Source organism: Lottia gigantea (assembly GCF_000327385.1).
Source record: "Lottia gigantea unplaced genomic scaffold LOTGIsca_29, whole genome shotgun sequence".
NCBI classification, from domain to species: domain Eukaryota; kingdom Metazoa; phylum Mollusca; class Gastropoda; family Lottiidae; genus Lottia; species Lottia gigantea.
In genome coordinates, this window is record NW_008708943.1 from 376,915 (window position 1) to 389,953 (window position 13,039).

General features: G+C 33.5%; 1 protein-coding gene across 1 annotated transcript in view; it reads left to right on the forward strand.

Moving 5' to 3' along the window:
- LOTGIDRAFT_232423 (hypothetical protein) overlaps positions 1 to 13,039 on the forward strand; it is a gene marked incomplete at both ends in the record, with an annotated part of 29,229 nt that overhangs the window by 6,509 nt on the left and 9,681 nt on the right. Inside the window, 29 exons of the mRNA XM_009056758.1 lie at positions 288 to 420; positions 809 to 928; positions 1,190 to 1,484; positions 2,065 to 2,147; positions 2,325 to 2,414; positions 2,718 to 2,889; positions 3,147 to 3,280; positions 3,649 to 3,802; positions 4,264 to 4,366; positions 4,648 to 4,783; positions 5,131 to 5,289; positions 5,597 to 5,756; positions 6,206 to 6,294; positions 6,427 to 7,200; positions 7,528 to 7,660; positions 8,003 to 8,112; positions 8,441 to 8,572; positions 8,932 to 9,052; positions 9,349 to 9,533; positions 9,791 to 9,940; positions 10,301 to 10,458; positions 10,623 to 10,750; positions 10,808 to 10,915; positions 11,166 to 11,295; positions 11,412 to 11,560; positions 11,749 to 11,879; positions 12,040 to 12,150; positions 12,374 to 12,469; positions 12,805 to 12,929. Coding sequence (XP_009055006.1) covers positions 288 to 420; positions 809 to 928; positions 1,190 to 1,484; positions 2,065 to 2,147; positions 2,325 to 2,414; positions 2,718 to 2,889; positions 3,147 to 3,280; positions 3,649 to 3,802; positions 4,264 to 4,366; positions 4,648 to 4,783; positions 5,131 to 5,289; positions 5,597 to 5,756; positions 6,206 to 6,294; positions 6,427 to 7,200; positions 7,528 to 7,660; positions 8,003 to 8,112; positions 8,441 to 8,572; positions 8,932 to 9,052; positions 9,349 to 9,533; positions 9,791 to 9,940; positions 10,301 to 10,458; positions 10,623 to 10,750; positions 10,808 to 10,915; positions 11,166 to 11,295; positions 11,412 to 11,560; positions 11,749 to 11,879; positions 12,040 to 12,150; positions 12,374 to 12,469; positions 12,805 to 12,929 — 4,569 coding nt within the window. The remainder of the gene's footprint in view (positions 1 to 287; positions 421 to 808; positions 929 to 1,189; positions 1,485 to 2,064; positions 2,148 to 2,324; positions 2,415 to 2,717; positions 2,890 to 3,146; positions 3,281 to 3,648; positions 3,803 to 4,263; positions 4,367 to 4,647; positions 4,784 to 5,130; positions 5,290 to 5,596; positions 5,757 to 6,205; positions 6,295 to 6,426; positions 7,201 to 7,527; positions 7,661 to 8,002; positions 8,113 to 8,440; positions 8,573 to 8,931; positions 9,053 to 9,348; positions 9,534 to 9,790; positions 9,941 to 10,300; positions 10,459 to 10,622; positions 10,751 to 10,807; positions 10,916 to 11,165; positions 11,296 to 11,411; positions 11,561 to 11,748; positions 11,880 to 12,039; positions 12,151 to 12,373; positions 12,470 to 12,804; positions 12,930 to 13,039) is intronic.

Genomic DNA, 13,039 nt, shown 5'->3' on the forward strand with positions numbered 1-13,039 from the left:
AGGGTTTGAGAGAAATCCTTTTGGTGTACAGTATTCTTCAAAATTTAAGTTATTATCCTTGTAAAATCTTTGCTTGAGGTTTGATCAACTATCAGCTGGTAGATAGAATCCTTGATAAGCAAATTTGTCATCCTTCTATAATCTTTACCCAGAGGTTTTGTCAAGGACCAGCTGGAAGAAGTGGTAGAGAGAACCGAAGTTGTAGACCTTGTGATTTTTTTGCCAAGAGGTTTGGATAATCCACAAGAATTTTCTCCAATCATTTAGTGATGTAAATTTGTTTCTAGTTTTACAGGTTGTCACGGTAACGGAATAGAAGCTTTTATAACCCCAGCTAATGTCCTGGTTTTAGCTGTTTATAATAAAAAAGAGTATTTTACTGTTTCTGTTGATGATTTTCCTATTACAGATAGTCATTGGGTATGTCTTTATTTACTGAAGAGCTCATTTTATCAAAGAGAGGCATAGTGTATAAAAGAATTTAGTATTGAATCAACCAACAGTGAATGAAGGCTTTGTATCCTATTTTTGTCATCAAAATCTCTGATTGAGACAACATTAAGGAAGATGAAATGAAAATTGTATTCGGCATATAAACAGATGGCTGTACTCTTTAGTTTTGTATGTATTGGCTTTTGATTTCTGCTGTTGTTGACAATATTTCATTATGAAATATAAAAAACAACCTTCCATAGTCAACTTACTGGCAGTACACTTTTATTTTGTGTATCTTCCCTGTATCTTCCCTGTCTGACCAGACATGAAGCAAGTCTCTGTATTGTTGATGTATGTATGCTTGTTATTACAGCATTCCATAGATATAAGTCACACAAGTTCCAGAAGACCATTCACTCAGAGTCAGATTGCAGTATATATTGATGGCCGACAAAAACTCTTGACACAGTTTAAATTTCCCAATCTTGCTGAGGTAAGGGTGTTTTGGTTTTTTTTTTAACTGAATGATTTATCCAATTACGGTATATTACTAGGTAATTATCTGCCTGGTTTCTCCTCTATGAAGTTAATTTGAGTTACCCTTTCATAAAACCAAGTGTAGGACAGTTAGTCGACAGTGAGTATTTGTCCAGTGAGCAAGTGTATGGTGAGCAGCTATCCATAAGACAGTCATCAAGAAGTGGTTTTCTTTACATCTCTATCACCAAAAAGTATTTTTTTATTTTCATTTCAGTCATTAACTAACAATAGAATTGGTTCACCAGGTGGCACTACTGTAGATGATCTTTACCTAGAATCACCTGCTACCACTCCAACAGCCGCTGAACCTAAACTACCCTCAACTTTTAAACGTTTCTTTAACGTGGGTGGCAAGTCAACATCTGTACAAGCCAATATGAATGGGATACCAACAGGTTTACAAGATGATATTCTAGGACCAGCTATTCCACTTCATGGTCAAATAGGGTCCATCTGTATCTTTCATGATGCCATTTCTCATAATCAGGCCAAGAGTTTATTTTCTTTTGGTAAGTTTTAGGATTGTGGTATATTAAACCATTCTGATTGTGACATTTATGGGCAACTAAGGTTTGGAAAACCTCTTGGCATTGCTTTCTTCTGAATTATCAGTACCCATTTACAACTGGGTTCAGTCTAATTAAAATTTCCTTCCGTTTTATATTATCTTATATTTTTAATATATCCATTTAGTTAGGCCCTCTTGAACATTAAATTAATATTTTGACCTAACCTGATTAACTCTGCGTCACAAAATGCCAGAACTGGAGAGGGTAGAAATTTGATTGGTTAAAGCAGACATCATTGAGTCAAAAGATCAATTTGATGAATGTTCAAGAGGGCTGTTGTTAAACTCTGAGGTGTCTATATTTAAAATATATTTTGATAAAACTGCATCTGGTTTGTTAAGAAAAGAGATGACTCAATGACACCCAACTTTCATCTGCCATTGTTATCAGAAAATGTGACTGACTGAGCTATTATCTACAAGCAGCAACAATCTTAAGCTCTAAGCCCTAAATTTGCTCTCTGATTTCAGAACTGTTGGGGCAACTTTACTATGCTAAATTTAATGCCTATATTTTTCAGGACCCAATCACATGTCATTGTTTGATGGAGTAACTGATCTTCAGGATTTACCCAATAAACTAGTCTGCTATTACAACGCTAAGGTAAGATTTACTTCACTTCATTCTGGGATTCAAGAAAAATTAGAAACAAAATTCCGAAGTCTCCTGATAGTGAATGTGTGATAAAAAATTCCATGAAAATGGACGAAAAGAAGTTCCCATGCTACATAATGACATGGACCAACAAAAGAGTGAATGCCTATTTTTCTCTGTTTACAGGCATGTAAAGATGATATATGTGTCGATTTATCATATAACAGACATCATGGTCAGTACAGTGGTAATAAATGTGTCACTTGGGATATCAAGGTAATTTTGTTTACTCTTCTGCACTTATATTGACGTAAAGTGTAAATTGAGAATTAACAGATGAAATAATACAAGGGATGACTTTTTCGTGGTATTATTTGTGTCTTAAATAATAAATAGTCTTCAGAACTACTAGAAATGTACAAAAAACATATAATTCCATCAAAAATATCCCGAACGATGAATTTCACTTTCTATTTCTATATATTTCTTTCTATATATGAGTCTCAAGAAAAACAAGTTGTCAAATTTAACATTCCATTCCACATAAGTTTATTTATATTGTAAACTATATATTTACAGGATGTTATAAACTGTATTGGTGGTGTTCAAGTATTGTTTCCTCTGTTAGAACATGTTGATAAAATATTACCTAGTAAACCAGATACCCCGGATTCTAATAAAACTATCATGGATACCTCCACCCATGAAGAAACAGATGAATGGGTCGTTGTTCCTAGTAGTTCTTATGCTGGTAAGATATTTTTGGAAATAATTCTCCATTTCTTTAAATAGCTGCAGGGAAGCATTTGTCTGATTCTATGTTTTGTACTTTCATTTCGTTTTGTATATTTCTCTTCATAACAATCTGAGTTGATATTTAAGTACTTACTTTTTACATGGACACCTTCGTTTACCAATTTGTACGATCTCATCTGGCTAAAATTATGTTTCCATGGTTACATCTATTAATTTTTTTCTTTCTATTAAAAACGTTTTGGTTTATTTCAGATTCTAAACTAGAACAGAATCAGGTGGCAGCATTCCTCACCATGATTCGGAGCATACTACACACAAAAATTGTCAATCAGGACCATTTTGTCTTTAATCAGGGGGCTGCTACTATTGGTGCTCTTTTACAAAAGGTAAGTTGACAGACAGAGGACTTCAGATGGGTAGCTTGGGTAGAGTGAGTGGCTGGTATGGTACTGCATGTGACCAGAAGAAACCAAATAGATAGACTAGTGCTTATTAACTCAACTAGCATACTAAGGATTATATAGAGTTAGTGCCTTCTCAGTTTTTACTTTGGTTGGAGTCAGACAGGGCTGACAGAAAAAGTGTCTAGTGACTCTCATCCTTCAGATGAGGCAATAAGGCTGACCCACAACCCATGCACATTAAAGATCCTCCAACAGTTGAGTAGTAACAATGTTCTGGCAATTTCCCCTATTGCACACTGTATTTCCCATCAGTATCCCAATCTGATAAAAGATATTTGATTTTACTATAGGTTGATCCGAAGCTAATAGATGTAAATGTATTGATGGCCGTACAATTGTTAAAAGAATCATTTTTTCATAATAAACAGTTACTCTACCATCTTTATCAATATGTATTGTTTGACTTTCGAATCTGGAGTAAGAGTGATTTCCCTGTCAGAATTGGTAAGTTTTATATCATATGATCAGCTTAATAAGTTTGATATATCATTTACAAATTATTATATATCAAAATCTCAATAACATTTTGTTGTTGCACTACCAATTGTGGACTATATGTCAGCCTGTCTGTTCTCTCACAATGGCTCGTAAACAATCTAGAAGGCACAATTCTGGACGGATTTTGATGAAAACTTGGTGTATATGTTTATTTTCACCTAAGAAAGAACACCATTGAAAAAAAATAAATTATTGACCTTGTTCTGGAAAAGCGACCAGTTATTAGCTATTAAACACTCGGGAAGGTACAATTCTTGCCAGATTTTGACAAAACTTGGGTAATATAGCTCATTTCAAAATTAAGTAAAATTTTTAACTGTCAGCCAATAAGCTGTTTTTTTAAGTTATGTTTTATGACATCTTAAATATCATGCTCAATTAATGAATTATTTCTCGGTTATTTCCAGGTCATATCCAATATTTAAACACCATAATAAAAGATGATAGGAAATATTTCCGTAAAAAATATGGCGTGCAATATATATTAGATGTTATTAAAACATATTATAAGTAAGTATTAGTGGTTGATTTCAATTGATAGAGAACACTAAGAATTGTAAACCAGTATGATCTGCTGATATCTTACAATTCTTTGACATCCCAACTATCCTAATATCTTAAAAATTGTAATCCAATTCCAAAGATAGAGGTTGCAGAAACAGACTAGAAAAAGCATTTTTATTTATTGCATATTATTTTAATAGTAAATTTTTTATTTATTTTTTTTCTTTGTTTGTTTTTTGTCTATTCTGTCATCAATTCTTTTTTATTCATTCATTTTTTTATCTCAGTAATAAAGAAGAAGATGGTAAAACTATACGTGTTTCATTGATAAATCTGATTAAATATTATATAACTCATGATATCACAGGGGATGAATGCTCTCAACTTATTGCCTTTTTAATCACTGTTAAAGAAGAAGTTTTGGTGAGGCATTGCTGGTTTTATTTTTATCAGAGACTCCTTATTTCATAGTTAACCTGGAATTCCTTAGTTCCATAATACGAGGAAGTGTTTATGTGAATAGTGTAAAGTTATTAAAATGATGAGGCTAAGCATAATTCATGCTTGTTAAGAAAAGTATCGGAACAGCTTAAAATTAAAGATTAGGCTAGTGTTTATGAACTCTAACATAGCCTTGCTCTTGCTTAAAAGTAGAATGTAATGCTGCATTTGATCCCTCTTGGTTAAATTTGAAGTGGGTAATTTGATACCTCTCAAAGAGAGTGTTGATGCAAAAAAAGAAGAAATTATGTTATTTTTTTTATTTTCAGTTATGTGAAATGTTAGATTTGTTTTTATCTTTGTTAACCAGCCAGAGAAAATATGATCAGTTTTTTTTAATCATGTTTGAACCTGAGATGGCTGAGCTGATCTATGTTCTACTGACCTACGAAAATTACTCTGTTGTTTTTTATGAAAAAGTTGTTAAAGTAAGTTAAGTTTTACTGTCAAATTGTTGAGTATAGTGAAATCAATTTTTACATAGGGTCTTGATTTTTATGGATGTTTCGGCTTGAAGATTGCTATAGCCCCATTGGTTACATCGTTGAGCTTTGGGGTCATTTGCTCGGTCACTTTGAACAAATGGCGTGGTATACCTTTGATTATTCACTGCAGCGTACATAAAGAACAGGAAGGACATTGTCAAGATGTTAAGCTCAAGAACCTAACTTGTAATATGGCTGTACTTGTCTCAGCTTTCTTCCAAGTTTTATACAAAATAATGATTATTTTTAGGTTTTATATTATCTGTTAAAATCTGATAAAGTTTATGAGAAGAGTAAAAACAGATTACGCCTAGCTGATGTCGGCCATCTTGGATTGGTTTCTATGATGTCTGAATATGATATTAATACTCCAATGTTTAAAAAATTTGTAGAGCAGGTTGCTCTCACTGGTAAGACTGCATTAATTTTAGGTTATCTTTTTGGGTAGTTAGAATGAAATAAAGAGTATTTTACTTGTCTTTACCTGAGTGTTCTAATGAAGACAATGTATATAGAACACCATGATTAACATTTTTTCAGGACAGCAGCATCTTTCTGTCTTCTGTATTTCAAAGTATCTTTAACATCCTCAGCCTGTTGCACATGGGGCTTTGTTTTATTCCTCTTTAAAACTCCTTTTTTCATGTCAGCCTGCATCATTAGTAGAGAGAAACCAAGTTGAAAAATGTTTTTAATTCTAATTTCAACTATATAGGTGAAAATGTGTGGACATTGTTATAAACTGTAAATATTTTGATGTAGGTGCAGATGATAAATTGTATGGAACGAGCCTGTTTCGTAACATTTTTATGTATATATTGTTTATTTAAAAAGAAAGTATGTACCTTTTTTATTTCAGATTCGCCACAAAGTTACATGTCAATCCTAGCAGTGGTAACTTTGATACATAATAGTGGTCTGGATGTTAAATTAGAGGCCAGTAGGCAGGTAAGATTATTAAATTTAGATTTCAAAAGGATCAACTTAGATGTAGTTTATATAAAATACAAGGCGAATCAATTACCTGATTTTTACTTGAAATGTTATACAGATATTTGAAATTGATCTCTTTTCTTTCAGCTTTTATCAATTTTGGTTTCAAAACCATCTGCTGCTAAACTCATCGCTAGACAACTTGGTTGGCAGGAATCGATCACACGTCTATTTGGAATGGAAACAAAGGTGAAACCTCGCGATGAAAACAAGGACACCCCTCAATCTCACTCTGTTTTGTCAAAATTAGAAGAGGAAGTTGACTCGAATATGTCAGATGATGTAATAGATTTATTGGGGATGAAATCAGATATCAACAAACATTGCCAACAGAACGATATCAACAGTATACAGTGTACTTCTACACCAGTGGCTATAAATAGTAACAATTCAAATCGGCCTATAGATCTAGATGTACAAGAAGTAAATTTTGATTTGGAAGATCTACCATCAAAATCTCCTGGTACTCCAATGTTTTTGGCAGCTCAGCAATTTGAAGATCTAAATTGTTCTGAAGATGATCGATCCACCATGAGTCGAAGTTCGAGTGCAAGTATTGAGGATTTAAGTGCAATAGGTCAGAGACGGGACCGACAGAATTCTTTAAGTCAAAGTCGAAGCAGTTTTTCAATCTACTCAAGTGACAGTAACTCAGATTTAAATTTAGCTGCTGCTCCATCCAGACGTGACTCAATGATCCAGTCTGAAAATGTTCAACGTGCATTGGATAATCTGGGCTTACAGAGAATTTATATTAAAGATACAATTGAACAGTCAGAAGAACTCTGTCAAAATCTTTTAATTGTTTTATTGACTTTGATGTGGAAAGGGGTAGATAACTCTGATCCTAATGCTTGGAAGGTAAGTGTTTTGAAAAATTTGATTTAACTTGCCCCAACCTCAGGTCTGTATCTTTGGTGATTTTTATGTAAGATTGAAAAATCATCTTCAGATAGTGCCCGCTTCTCAAAAACTTCACTTGGTTATGACAATGTAAATTGTACAAATATTGTGATCCATTGTGTACACCATATAAGCTAATAATGACAATGTAAATTGTGGAAACTTTGTTTATCAGTAAGGTTGTGTATTATTATTTTTAGTTGTAATTGGTTCTAATGGAACCCAATCAAAAGCAGAAACGTAGAACATAAAAGATTTTAGTTTAATTTTGGTATCTATTTGTAGGAGAGAGGTCAAGTTTTTGCATCACTAGATATTATAAACTGTAGTCATGTTTTAGTTCGACCTAAAGATGAATTAAAACGTCGTCTGTTGGAGATGATGCTTCATTCCTGTGCTTCTGATATCAATGATTCAGGTAGAGTCACTTTACATTTCGTTCCTGTATTCATCTTGATCAGGTTTCCGAAGAAATTTTAGATGGTTTTTGTCCCATAGTATTATATCTGTCTCTGTTCTGTTGATAAATTTTTACACTTTTTCAAATTTTCATTGAGAGTATATATAATTCAATGAAAAAAGACTCATTATAAGTGAAAACATTTAGGAGTGATTTTAAGAAAAAAAGCCAGAAAGTTTTGTCAGTTGGACATGACTGGCAAATATAAACTCCTGCTAGGTCCATAGTATTTTGTGTTGAGTTTTTACATAATTATTTATGTCCTGCTATTTATTGAAAAATCAATGTTTTATTCTGCAGCCCAAGCTATGGCCTCCCACACTATGAATGCTCTACAACTAATACAGATTGTTCATCATTTCCTAACAGACGCCGAGGAGGACCCCAGTGACCTGAGATACAGTGAACGGGTTAGTATAGAATAGTAACTATGTGAACTCTCTGAAATAGATTGACATCCTTAATTACAAATAAACCTTATTATCTATGTGAACTCTTTGACTGGAATGTTGACAGACCTAAATAAACATTATTAGCTGTGGGAACTCTCTAAAAGAGAAATCTGATTAAACATAAATATCTGGGATGAAGAGATGAATAAGTTGGCAGGTGTCATTGTGTGTTTGAATGATCCAGTCTTGCCTTGCCCACAACCCCAGTGACAGTACAACTGACAGTACACCTCAAATTAAAATAGTGTTTAATCTTGAACTCAAGAGTGAAATTGATTATTTACAGATATTGGATGAATCTATGTCATTGTTAGATATATTTGGTGTATGGGATGTAGAACTAGCTAGTAGGTGGAAAGAAATGGTCCACCTTGGTCTAAGTATATTATTACAATGTGCTAAACATCATACCCTTGACGTAAGTTTAGATGTTCTTTTATATCTAGTGTTTTATATTTTATTATATAACTTGTAAGTCGCATTCCAATTCAGATCTCATTGTTGACAGCTTTAAGTTTTCAAGGTTTTTTAACATAGCCAAAACACATCAAAATCTGCTTGATAATATCCTTGCATTTTTATGAATCTGGAAGGCTAAAGCAGATTAATGAGATCCCAGATGATTTTAAAGTTGAGGTTGTTATTTGAACCTTTAGGGTTATTGCCCTTGCAGTTTCACTCTTCACATGAAATGGATGAAGTGGAATGGATAGCTGAAATATAGCTCTATCAGCTTGGGAAGGAAATAATAAGACCAATATCACTTTACTCTTTCAGTTATGTGCTGTGGCCACGGCTAAACTTCATATGTTAGTTCAAACAAAACTTATCAGTAGCTCTGCTGAAGCTTCTTTTCTGATTGGTTCTTTAAATACCATGATATTACAGGCTGTTCGAGGTACGTAGACTTGTTCTATTTGTACACTTATATTTTGGAACAATAAAAATGTTTTTTCAACACAAACCTTTATATTTCTGAAAATAATTTCATGAAATAGAAACAAAATTTACTTTGAGTTGAATTCGACATAAAAGCCATGAGGATGATGTCATGGCAAGCTCACTGAAGCCACTTGGCAAACAGGCTTTTCAATTCAGCATCTTTTCACTTTTATCTTCATATTAGTTGGTTTTAACAAGAGTAGGGGTGCACACTATAATTGTACTGTTTTATTTTTGTTTATATTCTTCCAGAAAATACAGACAACTATTCCTTTTTAATCCCAGTTTTAAAAGCTTTGATAGACAAAGCTCATGATTTGATGAATTTAGACAATTACCTCCCCTCTTTACCATCGACCAATCAGAGTCCAACATTCTTCGATGATTTTAAGACATATTGCCAATCTGAAGAGTGGAAAACTTTTATACAGAATTATGTAAGTTGGACTTGTTTCTCTATCTCTATGTGGAAATATATTGCTCTAATATGAACACTTTGTGGCTATTTGATGCAAAGTTATTGTCCTTGTGTCACTGCAGTTTTTCTAGATTACAATGAAACCAATAGTCAACAAGTCCAGAATAAAATATATTGACATCTTTATTATAGTTATTTACCCATATATTCTGCCCAGTATAGCTACAACTCCTTATATTTAAGATATCAATGATTTTCATTTCACGTCTGTTCCAGATCAATCCCCAGATGTCTCATTTTATGGAGTTAAGTTTTGAAGAGAACCAGGTAACAGTGGGACAGTATTGGATGGATTGTCACGAGGCCATGATGATCAATGTCCATAAACGGAATCTTGAGATCGGCAATAGTCGACTGAAATTTCAGGTAGGTGTTCAGGTCTGTTACTGTTACCTACACTTTTGCACAAATTTTAAGAACTTTGTTAAATGAATGAGTGGTATAACACTTTTTTCTTGATAAAATTTATTTAACAAAAGCTTTTTTTCCTGTTCCTTAATCATTATATTTTCCTTTTTTGCCTGAAAGTTATGTTTTAATGAGACAATAAACTGAGATCTTGTGAGAACAGGCTGGGCTTGTAAATGATCCATGGACAGATGGAAATTCAAAACAGGTGCTATACGATCTGGCAAAATTTTCTTTCTTGCACACATTGCATGTCATTTCATGCTTTTATTAGCCCTTTCAGTAGCAGAAAAATAGAGACTCTGTTTAATATTTCAGAGTCAGATAGTTGATGTGTTTAGATTAAAATCTGCTCAAGAAATAAAACGATTTCATAACGTCACAGCCCAGCTTCGTAATCAACATTTATCTACCTTACGCAAGTGGAGAGCAACTAAACGTTTTTTCACTGGTGAACGGGGAGCATGGAAGGACAGGTAGGGCTAGAGAAAACAGAAGAATTTGTAACATATCTTAAAAACGTCAAACAAAGCTAGGTCAACAAAAATATTGGATATTATCTTCTAAATATTCACATTGTAAAAATTTTTTACCTGGGCAAAAATATTAATTGTTTTAAAATGATATTTTTTCTCTTCAGAACCGATGAAGAAGTACATCATTGGAAACTGTCGAACCAGGAGAATTTCTCCAGGATGAAAGTTAAAATGATTCAGAATTATAATTTTGATCCTCATATCGGTGCTAGTAGTCAAAGAGATAACATAGGTCAGTGAGTGGGGTAGGGAGTAAGGTAAAGAGGGGTGGTGGTGTTCTGTATTTCAGGGAAGGGTCCAGGTCAGCATTATTCAGGTGATGAATTCCAGTTTAGGGAGGAAGGGGTCTATCAATGTTTTGATATGTCATTTTTCCTCATCATTCAAGTCAAAACAGGTTAAAACTGGTTTCAAAAATCCTTTTGCCGTGGACCAGCTGGTGGACAGGAGCCTGATGAATGCAAGATACTGTTGTTGACGACAAGGATCAGCTGATCTTTACACTGCCTTTCTATGATCAAACCCTATCCACATCCTATTGACATGATGGATTGCCGCTGTAACAATGTTGAGCCCTTCTATCTCCCCCTGACTCTATTTTCAAGCTCTATCTCATGATATCTGTATTCTTTTGGCTTTTCTTATAGGATTGACAGAAGCTGAATATCAACAAGAGCTACAAAACTTGAAGGTTTCCAAGGAAGCACTGGTATCCAAGGAAAATATAGCAGACGATGGTTTAGGAGATGAAGATTGGAATGTCATCAGCTCTTCAAGGTAGGAGAATCTCAAACTCTTACTGGCATACCACTATGTCAGAGTGTTGTCCTTTTTTGCAATAATATTTGTTCGACAATAGCCTACTTCAATATTTTATTTCAATTGATTTTTAGCACTGCCCAAGAAGAGTTCTCTGGTAAGGAAAAGTTGGTGTTTTCAGAGGATTGTGACCTTGTGACTCTGGTAGAGGTCATTAAAGGTCGTTTAGAGGTCACAACAACACATGTTTATTTCTTTGACTGCAGTCTCAATAAATCAGAAGGTTTGTTTCATTTTTGTCATGTAAGAAACTTTTTTTTTTATTAAACTCAATATGGAGGTTGTGGAGCTGTTCAGATGAAACGACAAATGCCACTGATTGTGCACATCAAAGAATTGTTAGTCTATTTGTGTGAAAACTATAGAAAAGAAAGAGAAAACTTCATTTTATTTCAATTGATTTTATTTCAGGTGGAGAAGATTTTAAGTGGGCCTTAAATCAACTAAGAGAGATACATTTTAGACGTTACAATCTACGCCGTAGTGCTTTAGAGATGTTTTTAATTGATCAAACTAACTACTTTCTTAATTTCACCGAGAAGGTTTGGAACCAATATTTAATACATTTTTAGGCTTTAAAAACCATTGTGTTTGTAATATCAGAATTTTTGAAATAAACTGTGTTAATGATTTTAGTGTTTGCAATAAAGGTCATTGGTAAATTTAGTCTCTTTGCAATAAAGCATGTTTTTTTAATTTTAGAGAGTTCGTAATAAAGTCTACAGTAGAATATTGAGTCTCCGTCCCAGTAATTTGAATTATTATGGAACACGATCACCAGCTGAACTTTTGAGAGCATCTGGTCTAACTCAGGTAACAAGCTTTAACTGTTTAATATCATTTGTTACTGTCACTATAAACATAATAGCTGGTGTATTTCATAGGGCAGAGAATGCTTACTCTTGCCATAGACAACAAACTGCCTCAATTTCTTGAATCTTGAATAAGCCAAGATAGCTATTAGAGTCAAATTAAGTTTTAAAGCTACTGGTGAGTGTATGTTATCTTGTTATCTAGCTGTTTAAATATTTTGTAGAAATGGGTGAATTGTGAGCTGTCTAATTTTGACTATTTGATGCAGTTGAACACGATAGCTGGTAGAACATATAATGATCTTAGCCAGTACCCTGTGGTAAGTTTAGACCCTAGTAGATTCATTGTTTGACATTTTGTTTAAGCCAACCTTAGATCACCTGCTTATTTCTGTTGTAATGAGGAAAAAAGAACAGACTTAGTATTGACTTACTGGCAGTACTGAAATTGAATACCACAGAGTTTCTTTTGTTGTGAGATTTTTTCCTCTCCATTGTAATTTAATACGTTTTCTACCATGGTTGCTTTATGGCGTTATTTTCTAACCAAACACAGCATGTGGGATAGCACATGTCGTTTTAAGCTATCCCACAATTCGTCAGTGTTATCTGAAAATGGGTCTGAAATGACAGGCTTATATTTTGAATTTTCTAGTTTCCATGGATACTGAAAGATTATACGTCTGAAAGTTTAGATTTAAGCAATGAAAATATTTACAGAAATTTATCCAAGCCAATGGGAGCAGTTAATCCTAAAAATGAAGCTGATGTTATAGAGAAGTATGAATTTTAGTTATATCTTGGCCCTTTTTAACAATACTTTTAACAGAGAGAGAAAGAAGATATTAAGAAATACAGATTGATTTATAAAACTTTAAAACAATATTAAT